This window comes from Girardinichthys multiradiatus, chromosome 1, assembly GCF_021462225.1.
Source record: "Girardinichthys multiradiatus isolate DD_20200921_A chromosome 1, DD_fGirMul_XY1, whole genome shotgun sequence".
Taxonomy (NCBI): Eukaryota; Metazoa; Chordata; class Actinopteri; order Cyprinodontiformes; family Goodeidae; genus Girardinichthys; species Girardinichthys multiradiatus.
Genome location: NC_061794.1, coordinates 41,020,726 through 41,046,588, shown reverse-complemented (window position 1 = coordinate 41,046,588; position 25,863 = coordinate 41,020,726). Strand labels below are relative to the sequence as shown.

The 25,863-nt window shown below is 40.4% G+C and overlaps 1 protein-coding gene across 4 annotated transcripts in view; it reads left to right on the top strand.

Moving 5' to 3' along the window:
• Window positions 1-25,863, top strand: part of magi3a (membrane associated guanylate kinase, WW and PDZ domain containing 3a) — a 174,362-nt gene that overhangs the window by 124,212 nt on the left and 24,287 nt on the right. For all 4 annotated transcript variants that reach the window (XM_047364985.1, XM_047364975.1, XM_047364991.1 and 1 more), the window contains exons 4-8: window positions 8,503-8,709; window positions 11,048-11,210; window positions 13,823-13,902; window positions 14,798-14,855; window positions 18,273-18,379. In XM_047364985.1, coding sequence (XP_047220941.1) covers window positions 8,503-8,709; window positions 11,048-11,210; window positions 13,823-13,902; window positions 14,798-14,855; window positions 18,273-18,379 — 615 coding nt within the window. The remainder of the gene's footprint in view (window positions 1-8,502; window positions 8,710-11,047; window positions 11,211-13,822; window positions 13,903-14,797; window positions 14,856-18,272; window positions 18,380-25,863) is intronic.

The following is a 25,863-nucleotide window of genomic DNA, read 5'->3' as shown; positions in this document are numbered from 1 at the left end:
TTTGGCCAGCAAAAAAAACAACTCATAAATGATTCTGTTAAAATGTGTTATAGTTACAATAACCATTGGAATAGTCTTATATGTTATGTGTTATAAACCATGTTCAATCCTAGCATAAACACATGACATTTCCTCACTTCTTGAAGATGTTTCATGAGGGAACATTTTCTTTTTAGTGAAAGCATGAGCAGTGTTAAATGACTCAATCCGAATTTGTGAATTTTACCTTGTCTGCTATTTATTTGCTTAACTCCCAGCCCTTAAACCTAACTTTTGAAGTTATACTTTAAAGATAAGGGATACTCGTTAAAAGTGTCCCTTACAAAAATATGGCCTTCTTTCAAGAAGCTGGTACATCATGTAGGCCATTCCTTTAACGTAACGAGACACAGACTCATTTGGTGATAAATGGGGTGTAAACCTGGTTGTGAAGCTTCACATTGTAATCCAATGGAAACTAGACATTATAATGAATGCTGTGACAGTAAAATATTGCTAGCTAAGCTCCTAACCCCTTCACTGCTTTTCCTCTTTACAGCACAAAAAGATAGCCCCATATGTGAAAGTGCATCAAAAGGTTAGGCATAAAGGGTACATAGGAAAGATTGACTTGGTATTTGGCAGACATGATGACATACAAGTACTATTAGGGAAGGGAATTTACTCTTATTGCCTTCCCTTAAGCCAGATTAAGACTGCCCTGTTCTGTCATGACCTTCATGAGGGTTTAAATGTAGTAGATTGCAGAATATTTGAAAAAGGTTTAGTATGAAACTAAATTTGACACCATTTCATTTATATGTTTTCCAATGTTTTTAGGAGTTCTCTGCACCAACACTGTCAGTTTCAGCCTTTATGTGGAGGACATTCAGCATTTTTATCTTCTTATTGGTATAATGAAAGGGTTATTTTACACAGTGCTTTGCACCACTAAGCATGCCACCCTGGACAATAATTTGAACCTGTCACTGCCCTCTCTTAGCAACTGAAGCTGGAATGAATCATGAAAATCACAAAATCCAAACTCAGCTATTTTCATTTATTTACTGCAAGGCCGGAAGGCTGAAATTGCTTTTTTAAAGTTATATAATAACTTTAGCAAACTCATGAAAAACATGAGTCTCCCATTCCCACCAACCCAGTGTTGGCATGGTGACATTAGCCTTGGCATGAGGCCAGCACGACCGGTTCTGCTTCAGTTTATCTGAAGATCAATCCACCCCACTGCTCACTGACTAGACATCATGGTTTAGTTACCAACCTTGCTACCAGGGTCCTGCACGGGACCCCCAAGAATGCTGCTAAATAACCCACTAGGATCTTTCAAGGAAGTTAAGTCTTTGCTCAAAACAGTATGGGAACTCCCATGATGGGGCATCGTGGGTTTTGAAGAGGGGCCTATTTTCTTGGTACCACCCAGAACACCATCCATGTTTTGGCTGATTTTAAATATCACGGTGCACTCTAGCTGTGATGTGAATGGGGTTAAGAGATGTTACCACAATCTCTTTGAAAATATCAAAACATCAGTTGCGTTTTTCATAATTTTCATCCTCCTATTATAAAAATGTAAAGATGTCATAACTGTTCTACTCACGTTTTCTTCAGTGTCAGAGGTTCAGCGTGCGATATAGGTGCAGCTGGCGAGTAAAACAGATGGCATGGCATCAATACTGTCGCAAACATTTACATAATAGACATTCTTTCCCACCAATAAACGACAAGCCCTGATGGTGCATATTACAGCTTCATGTCTCTCCGGGCCCATCAGCTTCCAAAGGGAGACGAGTTTTTGCCATGGTTGTGGGGAGCTGTTTGGATGTTTTTTCTCATTTCTTTAGTGTGTTTTTCTGATACTGAACCACACATTCATCCCATGGAGCCTGTAAAGAGGTGGTCACTCGGACGTTATGGCTGTTCCCTGTGGATTCTTATAAATATTATTTTTATTTTATTTTAATTGCAATAGTATTCATCAATAAGGCAGAAAACATAAGGACCAGATTAGACTGATGTTTTTATACTCTCCTCTACTGAGGGGAATGGCGTTCAGCATTATTAATATGTAACAAGCATAGCAATATACCTAATATTGACACTAAACACTTATACTGCAAATAGCACTATACAACATAAAATACCACAGCTATGCCATGTAAAAAACATTCCTTTGTATTACCTTTCCAGAAATGGACCGTTTTGCTTCCTAGGAATAAAAAATAAGAACAGACAAACTCACAGCTTCATGCAGGATGTGATGCTTTTATGCCTTTTCCCTTAATTTTCTACCTTATTTAACTTCTACTTGTATTATGCAGTGAATTGCTGACTTGCTGTCGATGCTATTGGATGGGTGCTGGGGTGTTGATAGAAGACCTCCCTAAAACTTCAGGGATTTTAGAGAACAAAACCCAATAGATCACTGTGTCACCAGCAGTTAGTAACTGGCTTACATGTTGGCTATTCTTTGTAAACTGTAGGAAGAACTGGGTCCACAGTAGATTATAGTTTTGTGTGAGCTGATTTTTGCTGGGGTTCTTTTTGTACATCTGCAGGTATGCAGGGTCTTGGCTTTCAGATGATAGCTCACTCAAGTGCAACCTTATGTTGTTGATCAGGATCCGCTGAAGCTTGGACTCTATTCTTTTATTAGCTAATTTGCAGTTTTTTCCATCCTTGCAGGGTTAATTTCTACTGATGTATTTTATCTGCCTGTTTGTACAGAAATGTGACCAACAAATAAAACACACATTCAACTTCAATCTTATTTTCACATTTAACAAAATTGTGCTATTTTTGTGCTGGTTTGCATGTAATAATTACCTTGTGTATCTGTAACTGTGTTATTATTAGGCTAACTATTGTTTATTGTTTTTTATGAAGGTATTTATGTTTTGCTGTGACACAGATGTTTGATTTCTATGGCTTACTTAACTTATTAAAGATTTTAATTGTTTCATACCTTAAGATTAGGCAACAGGCCAGTATTTACACTATTGACACTTCTTTTTCAGGACAATCTGGCATGGTGGAAAACAACTTTTGGGCCTGATTTTGACTGATGATGATTCTTCTTGTCCCATTAGTACTTGGAGTTGTTTTCTGACCACCAAATGGACTTAAGGTCAACAAATTATTCATTCTACAGGCCCAGTTGTTTTTTATTATGATCTATGGGCCACATTGTTTTCACTCCTCCATCATGCTGAAATACACCATGATGGGACACCATATTATAGACAGAACTATGAGTAACTCTAAGAGGCATCCCTACACATGTACTGCATCAAGATTGTTCATTGCTGGCACCACGCAGTACCTAGAGTAGCTCTCACATTTCCCTCTCCAGACAAAAACAGTTCCAGCTGTCCCTAACAATCACAAGGACTTTGCACCATTCCTGTGCTGTCAACCCTTGTACGTTCTGCACAATTTAGGACTGTCGTTGATGTTTTCCTTAGACAAAAGTGGATTCTTTCCTGCCATTTTTTTGATTTACTGATACTTGCCTGCTAAGCTGTTGCTCTCCGTACAGCTTTTAACAAACTGAAACCCTATTCTCTAAGACGTGTCCCATCACTCCGAACTTCAGAATAATCTGGAAAAATATTATTCCAGGGACAATATTATTAGCAGCAGTTTTCTTGCATGCAAGGCCAATTTGGAGGTAAAGTGATTAAGGCTGTTAACTTTTCTTTAAAATTGCTTTAACAAGGATTTCCATTACATCTGTATGTGTTTTAAAGACATTAATCTGAAAATTTGATATATTTTTTTTTTCTTTAACATATAGACTACAGTGTACCAAATGTAGTCAGGTAATGATTAAGTGCCAGGACAAAATACAGTCAAAAAGAGTTATTGATATAAATTTCTCAACTTATAAAGTTCTTTACAGAGAATTAATATAATTTAATATTTTCTTTGATATAATCTGATAATTTTGCAGAGTAATTTTGAAAAAAAACAACACTTATGTTATAACCAAAATACACGCCTTGCAAATAGAACCTGTTTTTTGACGTGTGTTTATTAGACCTCACAAAGTAATTAATATCAGGCTCTTTGTGATCATTTTAGGATAGGCCCATGCTGGCTGTCAACATCGGGACCGGTAATGACAGGATCAACCCTTATAAATCAATGTTGATTTAGGTTTCAGTTTTTTAACTTAGTGTTCTTTCACTGATCTCTGTCTGTGTTGATTTGTGACCCTTTAAGTTTAATATTTTTAAGTAGCCATTTGAATTTTCATATTAATCCTTTAAAGCCATTTTTTCCCTGCTGGTTCGCTCTTTTTTATTTTTTCACACATTTTTTGGTTGTGTTTTTTAACGATAAATCCAAACCCATATTATAGGCGAGTTGGTTGAAATCTTTGATGTGATTTATGATGCACAGCATTCAGATCAAACACAAGTGTAGACGTTTTGTCACATTAGAGCCCAGCTGGAGACAATGAGATTTCACAACTTTATGAAAACATCACAAACAGATCTTTATGTAAAGCTTAAAACGCCAGGCTCAGAGTTATTTTTTCTAATTCTTCTTGTGTTGTTTCTTGATTGTACTGTTTTGCGTCTGTGCTGGACAACGTTATGGCTCCTCAACCATGGCTGCTTTTCATATTGCGGCTCATTAGAACGGTGTAATTACAACTTGATCCATCTCACTGCACTTCCTTATTGTGGCCTCCATCTCTCAGCTTTCTGCTAATGGGCTTTTACAGGGGCTACGTGTATGTTTTATGTGAGAGCTTCTGGAGTGAACAGAACAGATTAGCACTCAAACTCAACTCCCTCATTTTGCATTCCTTCATTAGGCTTCCTGTTAATTACCAACCTGGTAAAGGATTTAATCCTTCTCACATAATTATTTGTGGATTAAAACGTGGATTAATGTGATTATGTGAATCAATGATGATTTATTGTTCAGCAAGACTCTCAGATTTATTGCATTTCCTGGTTGATTCTTTCTTCTTTAGATCAGAGTTGGAATTGATCTTTCATTCAAATAAAAAGTCCTTTCATGTTACATTTACTCTGATATTAATAAAGCACACATGAGTTGGCACCCCTAGTAAAGATGTGTTAAAATCCCTAAAATAAATTCATTTTATATCGCAGCAGTGTAATCTCAGACAGACAATTAGAAAAATACAACTTTTAATTTGATAACAATTATTTAGTGGAAATATTCCATCATTAAACAATAATTGTTTAATAATGTAACCCAAAAGTGACACAATTATTGGTATCTCTGCTGTCAGTAGTGTGTACACTTAGTGTGTTCGCTTAAGGGCCGTGTGCAGGAGGGAGCAAGCAGGGAGCAGCTGCCCGTAATCGACTGCCTGCATTGGGTCAACCGCGAGAAGTATGCCCCTGAATCCGCGGCGCACAAATGACAGCTGATTTTATGTGTGATCAGCTGATTTGAGTAGTTATTAAATACAGCACATTCCTCCTGTGTTTGATTCAGAAAGCTGAAATGATGTCCATTTTCCTGTCTTTCAGGCATGGTTTAATATATGATTTGAAAATAGTTCAAATTTGGTTTGACCTGTTCTGGCCATTGTGGTCCTTAATTTTTTTTTTAGAGGATTCACATTGGGGGGCTGCAGGGCCATAGAAGAAGCCTTGATTTGGTTATGTTTTGTGCCATAATCCTGCTGAAAGGGCCAGTTGTGTCCACAGGTGTGAGTCGGAATGTACATAGACCAATAAAATTAGAGCTTTACTTTTTGGCTCAGGTCTTTGTTCTACACCACTGATTGGAGCAGTGCTGCGTTACAGCAGAAAAGGCTCCAATCAGTTTATCTCCCATTATATCCTCCCGTCATGTGTGAAGAAAACACCAAAATATTGGAAATTCTCCACATTACGAGGGAACAGTCCAATTTTGTTGAGAAGCATGGCCTCAGGTCAGGGCAGCGCCTGTGAGTGGGCAGCAAAGCCTCGGTGACCCGTCCCCCCCTTGTCTTGTGTCATGATGTCTGTTTGGATGTGTTGTACTGGAATTCTAATTTCCCCTCGGGGATCAATAAAGTATCTTTGAATTTAATTGAATTGAGGTTACGAGGAGCTGACTCACACCTTGGCTGCTTCACACTAAGCTGCAAGCCGTTCCAATGCATGCTGAAAGTGAACACTTGAAGATGGCAACAAAACCACATCAAAAGATGACTTTGGTTGTTCAGTCTAAGTGTATTCTGTGGATCTAGCGAAGGCTAAGGACCATGGTCCCTAGAGGCATTTTGTGGGGGGTGAAGTGAAACTACAGGGTTGGTTCTAAGGACTATGCAGCCCTTTGAATAACCAAAGCAAGAGCTCTGTCTGCATTATCGGCGACTTCCTAATACAAGTTGGACTGTATGGACTGCACCTTATTCGGTCCTGTGCGTGGTGGTCACTGACTGGATCTAGAGATTTAGTCATGGAGACCAGAGTGTCAGGTCGGGATCCTCAGGGTCAGCAGAGGAAAGATCTGGTCCTCTGTCCTACAGCCAGGATGGAATCCACTCTGCTCATCCTGAATTAGTAGTTTAACAGCTAGTGCTTCCTTTCCAACACAATTACTCTAGGGTGTTGGAAAGCCTCCTCTTTTCAGTTTTTACCAGTTTACCTCTTTGGCCCAGAGCTTGACCAGCATTGTAACCTACTATTTACTGATTACAATACCATGTTTAACTTCGGTCTGAACCCGAAACACAAATGTACTTACAGATAACCAGTTCTGGTTTTTTTACCACACCTTCCTACCTCTATTCTCACTTCTCATGCCTTGAAATTCTCGTTTTCTGATATGTCTTATTCCTCTTCTCAAGGGAAAAAGGTGGCTAGTGGTAAAGTGGGTCATCCTGCTCCTATAGTTGGGGAAAAGACAAAGACTCGCTCTGTAGAATAGTGCTATTCTACAGAGCGAGTCTTTGTTTGATGCCTGAGGCACCAACATGACAGCAAAGCAAGCTGATGGACTTAAAGGGGCAATCTAGAACCTTGTGAGCCGATATTTGCATAAATGCGGTAAGGATACCCTGAAAATGCAAGAAATAAATGGAACAGGGATAGTTAAAATAAATTACATTGGGGGAAAGTTTCCTCATCACAGCTGGTCCCTGTCACAGTTGAGAAACCAGCAACCAGATGGATCTTTTGTGGGACTGATTAAAATATGGAGCTAAAACTGAATTGTGTTTTTTTTGTCTTAACTAGAAGATTGTTCCAAAATGTGAGAGACATGACAGCAAAATGAAAAAAGAAAACCTTGGCCTCATTTCCTTTGAACTAGTGCAGCTCTGACAGATATGATTTGTAGCTATGAACTAGCCTCCCTTCTTTCAGGCTCCATTGTGCTTTGAAAGCAGCGTGCACATCTCTTGCACTTCAGTTAAAATTGGTTCTTTATTATGCGATCCACAAAGTAAGACACTATGTACTGTATATTTGTCTTTTCAGACCAGTTGCACGCTGTTAAATTTTTTGACATTGTCTTTATGACATCTCAATCTTTTTTAACTGTTATACCTAATAATTAGGTCCTTTTCTGCAAAGGACGTTTGAGCCACTACTCTGTAGAGTTTTATTCTAGTTCTGTACAGTTATTGTCCATCAGGTGCATATCAGTGAGGTTAAGGTTTAGATGTTGACTGGGCTCTAAAACACCTTTATTTGTTTTCCTTAATAGATATTTAGTTGTAGTTACGTAAATGTGTTCAGGATCAGTTGCTCTGCTGCGTCACACAGTTTTATTCAAGCTTCAGTTGAACAGAGGGTCTCACTTTTCACTTTCAGAGACACAGGGCTTCAGACATGGTCTGGAAAGTCTCATATAGTCATATTTGTTATATGTCTGGCTCAGTATGGACGAAGGTGGGAAGAAAACAATCTCACTGTTTAAAAACATCCATTCATCATTTCATTCATCCGTCCCCATTTGTTACAGTCTGGAGTCAAAATTGATTGTGATTTTTATTTTTTTCATTTAGACTTGGCTTAAAAATGACTTACAAATTCAGAATTGTAAAAAAAAAATTACTTTGATATAAAATATTTTAGAAATTAAACCCTGGATGCACATGAAGCTTATATCTGACTGATTGTAATTTCCAGGTTCTGTGGTCGCAAACCAAACCCAGCTCCTCAACCCTCCTACACTGTGCCCAAGAGTTGACATTTTATGTTTATGCTGTATTTAGTTTTCTTCATATGTGCTATTATGGCCAATAAAAAAAACTCCGTCTTGTCTTGTCCAAAGGACAACCTACCAGTTTTTCCACTTCGTTATTGTGTAGAAAACACCTAAATGACCAAAACCATCTAGTCCTTCATTTGGACCTGAATTTAAAGATGCTTTTCTTTTTTTATGACTGCAGAACTGAAGTTGGATCTAGATTCTGTGTTACTTTCAAGTTGGTGATAGTGTAATTCTCATTTTGCTTGAAAAACATTCTAAATATTCAAACAATAAATCTTTATTGCCTCTGCCTCCATCACTGCTGTCCAGGTAACTACTATGGAACCCCTAAGCCCCCCCCAGAGCCTAGCCCTGTACAGCCAGACTTGGTGGACCAAGTTCTGTTTGATGAAGAATTTGACACGGAGGTCCAGCGGAAACGTACAACCTCAGTCAGTAAGATGGACAGAATGGACAGCACGGCTCCAGAGGAGGAGGAGGAAGAAGAGAGACCTCCTATGGTTAATGGTGTTGGAGGTGAGAAACTCATCTGTCTCTTATTATTTCTCAGCTTTTGCTGCTATTGTGGTGTTATTTACTGTTGCTGTGCTTATTTTCTTAAAATTCAAGCTGTTTTAGTCTTGCTTTTTATCATTTCTTTTTACAAATAAACTAGTAAAGTTGTTTTCATTTGCTGTCACCATGCAAGGTCATCTAATCCCATCCATGTTAGGCAGATGTATAGCCAAAACATCTCTGAGGGCAACTAAGGCAATCTCTCAGAGGTAGACTTTATGTGTCCTTTTTTGAAGGATGTCCTTACTTGGTACAAATGACTATTGACTAGTGACCTTTATTTGAAATTGATGAGTTTCTAACTACTCTGTCAGTATAAATACATCTAAAAGACATAACGCCATGGTAAAAAATTTTCTGATTGATATGGTATTTACCCTTATATAATAATTTCTTACAAATAGAACTTAAAGTGAGTTTTTAAGAATCGTTGTACAGTCTAAAATGATCCAGTTCAGCTTTGATGAGTCTTAGTATTTTAGATTTTTACCTAGAGACGATCAAATGCAGCCCAGATTCATTAAAACCCTATAATAGCTCTGTTTGTCTGGTTAAACAGTTGCTGTATTCTCACAGTGATGTCTGGTCTGTTTGTGTTTCTTCTTTTTACTGAGTTCCCAAATGCTGCCATGAACAATCCTACAGTGGTGGGAGCTTTATTTCTACACTAGTGTAATAGTCATAGCCCAGCCTGTCGAGCAAATCTGTCTCCATCCATCCATCCATCCATCCATCCATCATCTTCCACCTATCTGAGATGGTGGAATCCCAACACATTCCTTTCGCTACCAACACTCCTCGGCTAATTGTTGGAGATCCCATGGTGTTCACAGGCCAGAAGGCATACACAGTACCCCCAGCGAATTCCTGCTCTGCCCCGGGGTCTCCTCCAAGTAGAATATGATGCTTCCCCACAGCAGGATGCTTCCCCACCAGGAAGCACTCTGCGCTTTCCCTGGAAAACAGGACTCCTTGCCCTACCTGTTAGGATAAGCCCAACCACCCTTAAAGATAAGAACAATCGTTCTTTCGGTCATGATCCATATCCCATGACCCTGGGTAAGGGGTGGAATGTAGACAAAAACCCAAGAATTACTTTCAATAATACTTCAAAGCTGTTTCAGTCATAAAATAACTAATATGAAATATGTAGCATGCGCTAACATTCATATCCATGGCTCATAATACAAAATTACATTTATTTCGTCAGACCAACTTACATAATGGCAGCAACTGGATGGAGCTTTATCAGCCAGGCCTCCATTTATTAAGAAAGACTGGAGGAATTTAATATTGCAAGATCTCATTACACCCCTAGTGAAAATTTTTAAATAAGTTAAGGCTCAGCATTTCTTGATGCCACTGTGACAGCCATCAGAATGTGCCATCAGATGTAGATGAAAGAATCCACATGTTGTCATGAAGATGGTTTGGAACCCACAAATAGTCTTGCAATGTCTTGAAGGCAACTTTGTAATGCCAATGCATCACTGTGAGTCCCATTTTTCTTTTGTGGTGCTTTAGATTTCATTTCAGTTTTATGGGGCTCACATTGTCAGCGATTCTCTTTATGTTTCTCCACAAAGGCCTAAATCTGCTGTAACCTGCAGCACATGTTTGCATCAAGTCGAATAAAAAAAAAACTCTATCAGTGCAGAAAAATATCCATGGTTCCGCAATAAGTAAAGGCCCCAGTTTTGGCACAAAAAGATCTTGACTTCTTCCAGTCGACAGCCGTCACTTTCTGCTACGTGCCATTCACTCAGTCATGCCAAACAGAATGAGCATTCAATGCCATGTTAAAGCAAGGTCACACACAGCCGGATGGAAACCTGAGATAAGACCCTCTTGCATGGAAACTAGGCAAATGCACACACCCAAACGTACACAAAGCAGCAGTGTGATACTAACAGAGCAGTGATGTGGCGCTCCTGGCTGAGCTGGAGCGTTCTCTGCCCTTGCCTTGGAGGCAGTACATCCTTGCTGACATGCAAATCCTATGGCAGTTGCAGCGCTTTCTTCCTCTTCCCGTATAGTCTCTATGTCTCCCTCTCTCGCTTTCTCTCTCTCTCTCAACCCTTATAACTCCTGTTGATGTAAGCATCCACACAGCGTTGAGGGGAAAAGCAGTCCGAGCAGCAGCAACAGGGAGACATGCAAGGAGCCCAGACAAGGTCCAATGGCGCCACAATCTCACCTCCTATTTCTTTCTCCCTCTATCACCTCCCACACCCCTACTCCCATCCAATTCCTATCACTGTCTCCGTGCCCATGTCCCTGTCTTCTTGTCGGGATGCAGAGCACAAGGACAAGGCAGACTGGAGGAAGACGGTGCCCAGCTACAACCAGTCAGCGGGAGCCATGGATATGCGTGTCTGGAACACTCTGGATGAAAGTCAGGAGCCTTTGCCTAAAAACTGGGAGATGGCCTACACAGAGACCGGCATGGTCTACTTCATAGAGTAAGTAGCTTTTCTGCTGGTTCTTGTCTGCCTTGTTTTTAATTACACCTCAATGCATTGCTATGCTATCTCTACTTCCTGTTCCCCCAGCTTTCCTATCATGTCTTTATCGGCCATTCTTGAAAGTTCTGGATATGAGTCCTCACCACAGCACTTCTCTTTCCCATGCATGAGGCAGTTTTTGCTTTTAAGGTGTACAAGTTTTACAAGTTAGTTTCAAAGCTGTCACACAGCCTGGAGATAATTTAGAGGGTACTCCCATCCAACTGGACAAAAATGTGGGAAGTCCCTGAATTTTTCCCCTACTTTTTCCTAATATTTGGAAGTTTTTCTAATCATGGCAGAACACAAACAACCATGGCTTGGCCAACAGACACTACAAATGCACATCCTTCTTATGCGTATTTTAAGTTCTTTTCTATTTAACCCAGAAACATTTGATGAAAATTAGACTTCTCGATGCTTCAGGTAATATCCAAAGTTTTGCCTAAACAAATATGTGATTGTCAGGCAAATTTATTTAACCCTAACAACTTTTCTGCCATATTTAGAAATGAAACGACATCTCGTTTGTAGATTTATTTTTGGCCCCAGTGACCTTTAATCCTCAGTAACTTCACAGAAAGACACGCAATAAATGCCCCAGTGTCTTGAATCAAACCCAGGAAAGCTGCATTGAGGACTATTCCTCCACATAAACTGCCTACTCTACCGCTGAGTCAAAAGATTTTTAACTTTCATTTATCATCTACATTTTCTTTGTTGTTTAGATGCAAAGCAACATTGTTTTACTATCCTTTCAAGAAAATTCTTATTTTCACTGTCAGTGATGATTTATGGAGCTGTGTTAACTTCTGGTGTTCATTCTCTTTGTTTTATTAAGTTCTGAGACATCACAGCCATCAACCTGGAAGCTCTGGATTCCTTCATATTTCCCTTTGCTGCCAATCTATCTAGAGAAGCTGACTTCACTTTTCAGCAGGATTTGCCCTGCCCCATCACCTCCAAATGTACCAATATCTGCAATGACCATGCGATCACTATGCTTGACAGGTCAGCAAACTGATCTAAACCCCATAGAGGACATACATTATGGGGTATTTTCAGGAGGAATATGAGGGACTCCAGACCTAACAATGCAGAAGAGCTGAAGGCCACTATTAAAGCAACCTGGACTACCTTAATGCCTCAGCAATGCAACAGGCTGATCACCTCCATGCCACTCTGAATTGATACAATAAATTATGCATAAGGAGCCCCAACTAAGTATTTAGTGCATATACTGAACAGTTCATGGGTTTATCTGACTACTTTGAACCATCACACTGTTGTGTATGATGTAAACATTACATGTTGGCATTTTTCTGGTAAAATCTTTTCTATGAATTTTTCAAGTGAGCCAGTCCATATTTTTATATAGCCTGTAGAAATATGTTCATATTTGGATGCTTTCAGCCCAAACATCCTGTCCAAATTTAACCGAAACAAAGATATTAAAAGTCAGGCTATATTGTCCCATTTGGTGGAAACTAACAGCTTTTCAACCACATTTAGACATAGATGTCTTTGTTTCTTGTTGGAAGTAAAGGCAGCACCAAATTTCTGACTTTGTAACAAAACTCTACTTGGTTGAAGGAGGGAATGTTTATTTTATTTCATATCTCAGGAGAGCACAAAAAGTAATTATTTTAAGGAAAAAGAGCCCCTACAACAAGCTGAAAGAGTTAGGATATCTCAGTAAAATAGCCTAATGCTAGGTTCATATGAAGGCTGCTAGCCCGGCTAATTAAGCAAACATTAGCTTGTCAGGGTCACTGTGTTACTATACAAAGAATGGCAGAAGAGTGATATTATTCTGCACAATAAGTACTCCTAATTGAATAGTATGATTACATTTAATGCGTCTGTGCATGTAACCTCACCTTTACTTGGCTGATTTCTCTCTTTTCTTTGCATCAATAATAAAATAGTAGGAAATTGTAAAACTTAGTTGTTTTTTTCAGCTTTATTGTTAGTATCCTTTCATGTGTTGTTTGATGAACTCAATGAGATCATGTACTCTAATAAAATAAAACCATTTTGTTTTTCCTCAGTGTTCCTCTGTATCCAACCAGCTTGGTGCAGAGCCGTTCAACCACCTGAATTCTCAGCAGTGGCAGCTACATTTTTCACAATTATGGTTTTTTTTTCTCCTTTCGTTTCTCCTGTGTTTGATGTAGAGTTTGCTGGCTGGCACTGAAAGCGGTAGGCCAGCATTGTTTACCAGGCCCGTTAGAGTGGCGAGCAGTCAATGCCGAGCCTCTGAGAGAGCCAGGTGCTCCTGTTTGCTGCTAAATCAATAGCTCATTCTGCCAGAGAGAGAAACAACAGGCTAAATGGAGCTCACCACCCTTGACCTGCTCTCTCATTTCTGCTCTTTATGATCTTTGCAACGGCTCAGTCTTTCCTTTTCTTCTCTCTTGACTCTTTCTTTCTCTGTGTTGTACCTTAAAGCCTCTGGTCATTGTTAACATTTCACAGGTATTGTCAAAAGGTTACCGAATGAGCAGTTAGATTACAAAAGTTTGAATATTTAACTTATTAATCTTTCTGGGTATTTTTTATATTTTTAGTCACAACACAAAGACCACCACCTGGCTGGATCCTCGTCTTGCCAAGAAAGCCAAGCCTCCAGAGAAATGCGATGAAGGAGGTGAGTTTTTGTATCTCTAATCACGTTTTTGAAATTTCCCGTCACATATAGCAATCTGCTCACGATTCCTACCTCATGGGGTGGGGTGCAGGCCGACAGACGGAGACTAAGCAGACGAGCGGTCCCGTACAGAGCCTTGCTGGTGACACAGCACAAACCTTCAGTCTGCCTGCCTTCCCTTAACGGCTCCACGGACACACGCAGAGAGCTAATCAGTGCGGCATCTCTCAAAAGGCAATTTTCTCCTACCCTCTCTTGCGTAGAGATCCCCTCTGCTCTGCATGTGTTAGACTGTAATGGAAAGTCGCCAGCAGAGAGACGGAGGATTTGTTATTTTCTGGGGAGCCCTAAAAGCATTGGGGAGTGTGTGGATGTTGAAATGTATTCTTGCTCGTTTGGATGGAAAATGGATATCCACTGTGCATATTTCCAAAACTGAAGTTTCCCATGGAGATCACGGAGGCTGGAATACCGGACTCTAGTTTTATTTACAGGCTAACCAGGATTCCTACATAGTCTGGAAAAGTATTGATTTGATTTAAGTATTTTTCAGGTTTTGATAGTATGGAAAATACTTACTACAAAACTTGATTCCCAGCCCATTCTGAATGGCTCCATCCATCCATCCATAGTCAAACTCCATTTATTCACCCACATTCTTCTTCTTCTTCCTGGTGTGTATAAATTCCCAAACACATGGATAGAAATAAAGACAACCTTCCTTTTTGTGGCTGGCCTCAATCCCATCCCCTTAAGAGACCCCCACACACACACACACGCACGCACGCACGCACACACACATGCACACCTACCTCTTTGTTTGTGACCCGTTGTTTAAGTTGCACCCTTGCAGTAGAGTAACTGATGAGTTGCCCTGTCTCTTCTACCTTCGCAGAGCTGCCCTACGGCTGGGAGAAGATTGAGGACCCCCAGTTTGGCACCTACTACGTGGAGTGAGTAAACCCTGTTCTGTTCTGGGGGATACCCAGAGGTTTGCAGCTGTGAATCAAGGTTGATGCAGCTGAAATAGCTAACGGCATGCTCCCATTGTGACTTTTTATGAAAAGCTGCACCTGTATGGATCCTTTACAGCAGTATCTCCTAAACAGGTTGCATTCTCTTGCATTAGTTTAGATTATTTGCAGCTCTAGTCCATATTACTGAATTCCAAATGGGCTTAAGTATTAAATCTGGTGTTAACCTTGTACACAGCGGGATATGGTTATGTTATGCTGTTTTTCAAACTTGAGTTTCCCACAGGCCTGCAGGGAACAATTATGCACTCTACCCCAGAGCTTTGTGTCTGTATGTGAAAGAGAGAATCTGGAGAATGTAACAGACAATGAAGGTTTGGGGGTCCCAGAGAGGAAAACAACAAAGAGATTCCATTCTGATGGAGAGTGTAAACAAGAGGACATTGTTTCATTTTAGCCCCATTACTGAGCATAGACGTGCGGACACTTGGGAAATCATCATGCCGGTTTATGCAGGAGGGTCACTGAGAAGCGTTCACTCCTCTGCCGCCGTCCTTTTTGTCTGGCTATTTTTTATTCCAAATAAATGACCACGATGTGACACCAGGTCCAATTATTTCCACCGAATCCCAAGGCGTGTCAACCAGAGAGTAGGAAAGTGACGTGGTGAACTGGGAGATGACTGAAACATGGATGGAGGGGAGTGTTTATCTTCTCAGACTTAATGGGCTGGGCATCTCTGTGCATGAGTCATACACAGTAAGAGCGCTTTGTGTTGAAGGCACACACACAGTGTATACCATCAGCGTCGCAGCATGGGACTTATTCACCGTGCAGTGTCATGGCTGGGATTTCTGCTTGTTAAAGCTCATTATGCAGATGAGCTACAGTCATCTTTAACATAAAGTACATCCTGTTTTAGTTTTAGGGTTGTACTTATCAGAACGTGATAAAAATGATCTGGTCTTTACCAGGTCCTAAACCTAACACATCAGGTAGTATTGCCACTCCTTTCCACCAGTTAGTTGTAAAAAAACTAATTACACCCTTGTTTCATCCACTGGATGTAACTAGGTGCTGCTACTTAAATAATCTTGATTAACTGATGATCAGTAAATGTGAAAATGTCTGTAAAAGCAGGAGTTTTGTCAGTTTGCTGATCTAGAGCATGTACATGTGCCTCAACACAATGCCGAGGCAGAAAGACATCAACAGTGGCCTAAGAGAAACGCCTGTTTCTGCTAATCAATCTGGAAAGAGTTATTAGGTCATTTCCAAATTATTTAAACTCATTCATGCTACAGTGAGAAAGATTTTTCCAAACTTCCCAGGAGTTGAAATTCTCGCAAATTCATCCCGATGTTTATATCATCACAGACTTTGCTTGGCAAAGCTGCATCTGAATGGACCACACTATTTCTGTTTCCTGTGGGCTCTTCCTTTCTATGTCTTTTGGTCTAGTAGAGATGCACACGGCTATGTTATTATTCTTTCTGTGCTCTTCCCTCAGAAACACAAATTTAATCGCAAAAGCTTGCTTTTACGGACTGAGGTCCACCTTTTAAATTTTGCCCGTTTTATCATGTAGCAACCACAAACAACAGTGCATTTTATTAGAATGTTATGTGCCAGACCAACACAAAGTTGCATATTTGTGAACTGGAAGGAAAGTGATACATGGTTGTGTTTTTTTGTTTTACAAATAAAAACATGAAAGGTTTGGTATGTCTTTGTATTTAGTCCTTTTTATTATGATGAACTCCAGTACAATGACATTCAGAATTAACTGAAATACTGAGTAGAGTTCGTTTGTGTGTAATTTGATCTCAGTATAAATGCAGCTGTTTTGTGATGGCCTCAGATTTTTGTTAGAGAACATTAGAGAGCAAAAAAGCATCATGAAGACCAAGGAATACAGCAGACAGCTCAGCGATAAAGTTGGGGAGACGTTTAAAACAGTGCTAGTTTGTAAAACAATATCCCACACTCACTGTGATGTGTTTAATGTGAAGCAGGACAAGGCCTGGAGACATATAGTCAGATCTGAAATGGAATAGTTGAGATCAAAAGAAATTCATGTTTTAGAATGGTCTAGTCAAAGTTTTAGCTGTTTTGCAAAGAAGGATTGGCCAAGAGTTCCGTCTCTATATGTGTAAAGCTGGTAGAAATATTCCTCAACAGACTTGCAGCTCAGCTCCAATTGCACCGAAACAGCATTCACTTATATCCCGAAATTGAATGCAAATGCACATCATACTTTTCAGATCTTTATTTGTGATAAGCTGATACCTTTTTGCTTCTATTTCACAGTCGTGAGCTACTTTGCGTTGGTCTCCCACACAGAATTTCATTGAGTTTGTGGTTGTAACATGACCAGATGTGAAATATGTTAAAGGGGAATAATTACTTCTGCAAGGTGCTGGATCTTCCAGGTAATGGCAGCACATTTGGCAGGAGATTCCTGGTCCACTGTCATCTTGAAATTATCCACCTCATCCTTCATGAAATCTGCCCACATCAGTACCTCTTATCCAACTATTTGGCACCCGTTTCAGTGTCAAAACAGTTTGTTCTCAGGTCAAAATCTTAGAACAGTCTGTCCACATTCTAATCTTTGCACACACTCAGCGTTCTTTACTCTCTTGACTGTGCAGGTTGTAATTTTTTACCCTTTAATTTGTCTCAAGATCTGCCAAATGGTTTTTCTGGCCAACATTTTGTTTCTTCTAAATCTTTTCCAGACATTTCTTATTACTCCGCAGATTATTTGCCTCAAAAAGTGTCCAGTATTCTTGTTATTCATGCAAATGTTAAATTTGTCTGTAAAGCGATTTAGTGATAAGTAAATTTGCCTCAGTCTCTTTTTTAAAAGGGATAATACAAATGAAATATTATATGCAGCTCAAAAAGCCACATCCACCCTCAGAGCACAGCTTCGCATCCTTTTTAAAACTGATTAAATTATGTTCTGGTGATGAAAGGGAAGTGTGTAAGACCTTGTAAATGTGTCGTTAGTTGTCTAATATCAGCGCTTTTAGTAAATTAAAGGCTTTTGGCCCTGACATGTTTGGGTTTGCAGAGCACATGCAGTTCACATGTTTAGAAATGTGCTGTCATGCCCAGCTCAGGATGCGCTCCACTCAGTCTTCGCAGTTAAATCACAGCTTTGCATCGTCGTCAGACATCAGCAACACGAGTGATGACCTGCTATGTGCAGAGGCGCCAAATAGAGAGAGCACAAAGGGCTAAAACTAGTGAAACTTTAGCTTTTAGATACTAATCGATGTAATCAACTGGCAATTGAGACCTTCAGATTATTTACGATGCATTTTCAAGCAGTACACAACAGTTAATTCTATTTGAAGTTCTTATGGTTGCTTTTATTTCCCTGTGCAGCCACATCAACCAGAAGACCCAGTTTGAGAATCCAGTGATGGAAGCAAAGAGGAACCTAAATGGGGACACACCCTCTGCATTACAGCCACCAGCAGTCGCACCCTCAGGTAAAAACTCTGGGTAGCAAAATGTTGATTTTTTTAATTAGACTGAAAAATAATCTTTTGTCAGATGAAACCCTCATTATGTGTTTCTTAAAAGTAGAAAATCCACAAGAATTAGATATGAGTGTGTTGTGAGATATTGTTTAAATAAGAAGCTTAGAAAGATAAGTGTTTGGAAGGAAGCTGAACAGAAAGTGAAATGGTTTGTTCTAATTTGCATCTTGATATTTTCAGAGAGTGAATGAAGTGAGAGATAGTTGTTTATTGCTTCATTTTAGTCTTGCTCCAGATGATCTTTATGGAAAAATCAGCTATTTTATGTTTTTAACGTGTTTTTATAAGCATGTCTGACTGGTTTTAAACCTACTGGGCATAGTGACTAAAACTGGGAAGTGTCATGTTTCTACCTCACCTCCCACCCTGCTCAAATGCTCTTGATCTCTGTGTCCTTCCCTACATTTTGAGGGTCCATGTAGAGCTGGCTTAATGTTGCTTTTTTCATGTCGAGCTCCTCCAAATTTGAGACCATCAATCCCAACTGGGAACTCCAGGTCGGGGTCAGTCGGCCTCAAATGTTCATGTTCAGCATGGAGCAGAAAAATTAATAGAGAGATTGAGGATTCATTTGCAGTAATGCGGCAGAGAGGTGAATCTAAAAGCAAGGATCACAATTTACCTGATGTGTCTACATTCTAACCCTCCTCTATGGTCATGAGATTTGGATCATGACCAAGAAAACGAGATCCCTGACACAGCTGACTGAAATGAGCTTTCTCTATAGGGTAGCTGGAGTCACTCTTGGAGTTTGATGAGGCTCTACAACATACTTCTATCATCCTGGGAGAGTTGGAAGTAGAGCTGCTGCTCCTTCGCATCGTAAGGAGTCCATTAAGTTAGTTTGAGCATCTGATTAGGATACATCCTGAAAGACTCCTTTTGAGTATTTCCAGACAAGAGCCACAGGGAGGAGACCTTGGGCCAGATCAAAAACTCTCTGAAGGGGCTATATATTCTTTATGATTAGGAAAGACCTTGGGATTCTGCCACAATGAGCAGAGGGTGTCACTGAGAAGAGGAAAGTCTGGGTTTTTCTCCTGGACCTGTTACTGGTCTTACCAGGCTACACCACGAAGGGACTATCTTAGAGTTGTAAGGAAAATCCCGGCGGTGGTTCTCCTGGGGTTCCTGTGCTTTGAGGGGCCTTTAGACGTCTGTGGCTCGGATCTCCTCAGTGTCCGTCCAGGGACCATGGGGCAGGTCTGTGGGTCCTCACACTCGCTATTGGCAAATTTTGTGGAGAAACCTTGTATACAAAAGTGCGTCCACACTCATACTCACAGGTGTTGAGCTTCAGGTGTTGACAGATACACAGATGTTCTATATTGGGCTGCACCTCTCACTAAGTACATTTTACATTCAAAATTACCGTGTACTATTTTGTTAAAAAAAAACAGCTGCAGGTGTATAAGCAAGCAGTGTGTAATCTTGTATTCTCTTCATCCTTCTTTCTCTCCTCCAGTCTTTCCTCATTTTCTCCCTTTTTTCCCCATCTCTCCGTAACAATTGAAATATTCCCAAAGATGTTTATAATAAAGTTTCTTTTATAAATATCAAGCAGAGCTTTAAAGCATTAGCTGTGATGCTCCACTTGTGAAAGTAAATCTGTTGGGCAATTTCTTGGCACTCAGACAACAATTCTGAGCGATACTCTGCCAGACAGGACACGGTAAAAAAAAAAAAAAAAAAAAGGTTGTAAGGAAAATGTCATAATTTGAAAGTCACATTTACAGTGTCTTATTTTATTGCTAACTTAGCAATAAAGCTTTTTTCCCCCCCATTTTCTGAAGTTTGTAATACTGTAACTTCGACCCTCAAATTAAACCCTGCTTAGTGCCTCATGGAGATTTGGACCAGCTCTGGCTGCATGTATTTTACACTCCTATTTAGTTAGGTAATCACTGTGAATTGTAACCCCTACAGGTGCTGTCAAAGTTGCTTAAATCCTTCCCAATCCCCATTTTTTCTGCTTAAGGACAGAAGCTTTGTCTTGCTTCCACTCAATGGAAATTGTGGGGATCCTCTGAGTTTTTCACTGTAAATGCAAGTGTTCATAATGTTGTGGCTGATCAGTGTAGTTATTGAGAACTTGGCAGGGTTAGTCTGCTGTATTTTCTTCTTGCCTGTGGTCCCTAATAAACTGCTGCATGGACAACAACATTGTTAATACAAATTTTACATCTTTACACTTCCTATAACATCACATTATTTGTGTTAGCCAAACACTGGGAGCCCTTTTATCATCTGCTTTAAGATTAAATGTCTTTCTGGTGGATGTTCTATCGGTTGACAGGCTGCAGATAAACAGCTTTTAGCTTCGGAAGCTATAATATTCAATTTGAATAATGAAGCGATGCTTCGCAGGGCAGCAGAATTCATTTTGACAACTAGAGATGAAATAGGGAAGGCTCTGAGGTATCTTTGAATGCCGCTTTAGCCCCCTGTCATTCACAGCTGCTTAAAGATCTTAGACCAGAGGAACGGTGCCAGGGAAGAGGAATGGGAGGACAAAGAGGGGTAACTGCAGTTGTGTGTGACTTATTACCATAAACTGCCTTTCTGCTGGGTCGTCTGCTCATCATGGTCCACATGTGGCTAATGCTGCCTCTTGACTGATATAATCACCCGCTGCACCGTAAGCATTAGAGTCTGATAAATGGAGGCCCAATGTTGTAAAAGGAGTTGGAGTTATTACAGTCCCCTAAGTGTGCATACACAGAGCATGCCTGCTGTAGTATTCAAGCTGGCCTCTGTATTTCAGACACCTCTCGGACAGATGAGTCCGCCTCAGTCTGCTACGCGTAGATCCGACCTCCCATAGCTTGATGTCTTTGCAGTCTGTGTGCTGCCGCCGCCTCCAGCCCTAACTGCTCACCCTGCACCTACTCACCCTTGTTAATGAGAATTAATGGCCAGTGTGAACGTGAGTGAGGTGGCTCCCGAGCGCGATTGCATCGAGGCTGCCTCTGCTGACCTGTCAGACAGTGGCGACGGCGCACAGGAGCACGGCACGCCACTGTGCTCGGGACATAATTACACCACTGACAATCCTGTCAGCTATTTCACATAATCACTTCACCCCCAGAGGAAACAGACTATCCTATTGTGGCCACAGCTTAATCAGGGCCATGTAAACGTGGCTTTGGTGTGAAGCCTCCGCTTTCCAACTAGGTTTCCGACTATGCTGCTTTAATGGGATCATTTAGGAAATAGTTTTTTCTGGCACAGTGTGTGAACATGACTAAGCCCTGTTCATGTCCATCCACCCATCGATATTTGTGCAGGTTTGATATTTAAATCTTTACCATGTTAGAAATGTCTGGCATGAATTCAGAATGGTCTGTGGAATTTTGAAATGGAAAATGTAAAGGGCCCCCTTTATTAGGATCGGTGCTGAGTTTATTCTGCTTGACCTGTCTCTGCTTTTTACTTTATAAGCAGTCGCATTCATAAGCCAGTTGCGGTGCAGTTATGCAAATCAAACTCCAATGACACTACAACACTGGGCGAGTGGTGTGGTAGGCAAGTAGGACTATTTCTGCTCTGCCCCTGTAATGAGATTGATGTCAGGCTGTCTATGAGTGTGGGAACCTGGCAGGGAAGAAGCCCGGCTTGCAGGGACCCAGCAAATAACTCACACTCTCACGGGCGAAGAGGTGGCTTGGATTTAGTAAGGATTCACCTCTTTGTGTCAGGGCTAACTCAGTTTCTTTCTGTCTCTTTCTGGCACATCGGTCTTCTCTTTCATCACCCTCCACTGTAGTCTAATAGAATTTATTTCTTCTGTGAAGTTGCCCCTTACAATTCTTACCTTGCGCCACAAAGGAAATTTTTCTGTGATAGTTTACAGAGAAAACACCCAAACAGATTTATGTCTGCAGTCAAGTACAGTGACAGAGATATTATTATGTGGCTTTTAAGTGAGTTGTCTCTAATCCACAACAGGGCAGAGGTATATATGCAGACCAGACTCAAAAATTTGGATAAATGTCCTTTAGCAAGTGGAACCCTGACCACTCATTTTAGAGCCGGGTCCTGGCATAATTCTGGTTGGATTTTTGATCATTCTAATCAGTAATGTAAATTTTTTCCTGGTACAGACTTGACTTTTAGGCCTAGTCCATACATTTTGCATAGGTTTGATGTTGGGGTCATTAAAGATGCTTATAATTTTAGACAGCTTTTTTATACCACGGTTTTATTGTTGTCCTGGGACACTTATTTGTGTCCAATTTGTATCTGTCATCTGGCTCCTGATTTGACAATAAGTTGAAGAATTTGGATGAGGTCTTTGTTGTGCAGTGAAACCAACCCTTAGCATGATACTGCCACCACCATGCTTGACATTTGGTACAATGTTCTTAGATTTAAAAGCCTCATCTTTACTCCTCCTAACATACTGTGGCTAAATAGCCCAGACATTATTTTCTGACCATAAAGGTGTCGCTTTTAGTGCAGGAGCTGCTTTTTTGGTCTCAACCCCTTCAGTCCAAGTTGATGTTAAAAACTGGCCTCTCTGACAAATGACAGGTTTGATTCTTGATAGTTGCGGGTTGTTTCTACAACCCTGGACCAGTTTCCTTTCATCCGAAGGTGGCAGTTTGGCTTGGATGATTGACTGTTGGACTCCATGGGGTGTTCCTAAACACAGATCAAAATTGATTTTCTAAAGGATGGAACAGGCTAAAACCAAGTTTTTGGAATAGCCCTTACCCTAACACTTAAAAATGTATGTACCATGATTAAAAACAGTTTAAAATATCCATCCAGAATTATGCCAGAACTGTATTCACAGCTACTAAAAGTATAGTGAGGTTTGCCTGAAACTTCATCCAAATATTAGTTGGTGTGTACAGGTCCTTCTCAAAAAATTAGCATATTGTGATAAAGTTCATTATTTTCTATAATGTAATGATGAAAATTTAACATTCATATATTTTAGATTCATTGCACACTAACTGAAATATTTCAGGTCTTTTATTGTCTTAATACAGATGATTGTGGCATACAGCTCATGAAAACCCAAAATTCCTATCTCACAAAATTAGCATATTTCATCCGACCAATAAAAGAAAAGTGTTTTTAATACAAAAAACGTCAACCTTCAAATAATCATGTACAGTTATGCACTCAATACTTGGTCGGGAATCCTTTGGCAGAAATGACTGCTTCAATGCGGCGTGGCATGGAGGCAATCAGCCTGTGGCACTGCTGAGGTCTTATGGAGGCCCAGGATGCTTCGATAGCGGCCTTTAGCTCATCCAGAGTGTTGGGTCTTGAGTCTCTCAACGTTCTCTTCACAATATCCCACAGATTCTCTATGGGGTTCAGGTCAGGAGAGTTGGCAGGCCAATTGAGCACAGTGATACCATGGTCAGTAAACCATTTACCAGTGGTTTTGGCACTGTGAGCAGGTGCCAGGTCGTGCTGAAAAATGAAATCTTCATCTCCATAAAGCTTTTCAGCAGATGGAAGCATGAAGTGCTCCAAAATCTCCTGATAGCTAGCTGCATTGACCCTGCCCTTGATAAAACACAGTGGACCAACACCAGCAGCTGACACGGCACCCCAGACCATCACTGACTGTGGGTACTTGACACTGGACTTCTGGCATTTTGGCATTTCCTTCTCCCCAGTCTTCCTCCAGACTCTGGCACCTTGATTTCCGAATGACATGCAGAATTTGCTTTCATCCGAAACAAGTACTTTGGACCACTGAGCAACAGTCCAGTGCTGCTTCTCTGTAGCCCAGGTCAGGCACTTCTGCCGCTGTTTCTGGTTCAAAAGTGGCTTGACCTGGGGAATGCGGCACCTGTAGCCCATTTCCTGCACACGCCTGTGCACGGTGGGTCTGGATGTTTCTACTCCAGACTCAGTCCACTGCTTCCGCAGGTCCCCCAAGGTCTGGAATCGGCCCTTCTCCACAATCTTCCTCAGGGTCCGGTCACTTCTTTTCGTTGTGCAGCGTTTTCTGCCACACTTTTTCCTTCCCACAGACTTCCCACTGAGGTGCCTTGATACAGCACTCTGGGAACAGCCTATTCGTTCAGAAATGTCTTTCTGTGTCTTACCCTCTTGCTTGAGGGTGTCAATAGTGGCCTTCTGGACAGCAGTCAGGTCGGCAGTCTTACCCATGATTGGGGTTTTGAGTGATGAACCAGGCTGGGAGTTTTAAAGGCCTCAGGAATCTTTTGCAGGTGTTTAGAGTTAACTCGTTGATTCAGATGATTAGGTTCATAGCTCGTTTAGAGACCCTTTTAATGATATGCTAATTTTGTGAGATAGGAATTTTGGGTTTTCATGAGCTGTATGCCAAAATCATCTGTATTAAGACAATAAAAGACCTGAAATATTTCAGTTAGTGTGCAATGAATCTAAAATATATGAATGTTAAATTTTCATCATGACATTATGGAAAATAATGAACTTCATCACAATATGCTAATATTTTGAGAAGGACCTGTATACATTTTAGTCTCATGTTTATTTTGAACCTATATTGATTAGAGAAAAGCAACAATACATTCAAACTTTGTTCATGTAGTTTGTGGAGCTATTTGAAGTTGTTTGTTGTACAGCCATTCCTCACTGGTTTAAATGGCTCTTTAAAAACCCCAAATTATTATGACATTCATGCCCATGCATGTCCATAGACTTCTCTCCAGCACTCTATCTGGTGGTTCGCATGGGGACAAGGTCTTAAATGGCGTGACATTTTGCATTAACTCCATGTTTATTCAGTGTTATGCCCATGATTCGTTTGAGCTTGCATTAAAACCGAAAGTTCTTGGATTGTTTGTTTAATTACTATCAGTGAGTGATTTGCTAAATTTTGAACTGAATTAAAATATTATTCTCTGGTGCATCTGTGCACTTTATTTTAGAACTAGATTCAGATCCAATCTCTAGAATGTCAGCTGGTGATTTATAAGCACAACAGTTTTATTTCACAATTCAGCTACAAGGAAGATAATGTTTCACATCCTTTGAAGACTTGACACCAACAATATTAGTGAAGTAGGGAGATGTGCAAAAATAGAAAAGCAGTAAAAAATATTTAAGGGTCAGCGTTCGGCTTGAGTCTCACTAAACATTAGTAGATTCACTCGTGCCAGGTGAGGGTGTCGCAGTTAGGTGTAAAAGGAGCAAGGACTGAATCCCGTTTCATCCACTCACCCTTATTCTTAGCTACCTCTAATTTTTTCTGTTTTTGCTAAGTGGTAGGGGCGTCCAAAGGTTATTTGGGGTATGAGGAGGTTCTACACTGATCGAGCCCTTAAAAGATGACATTTTTTCAGGAACCAGTTGGAAACAAAGAGGGTGTGCTTGCAGATACACTTATCAGTTTCTCAGTGCATAAACAGCACTAATGTCTTGCTCCAATATATTGCAATTTGGTAAGTTGCATTTTGTGTTACTGTTAACTTTAT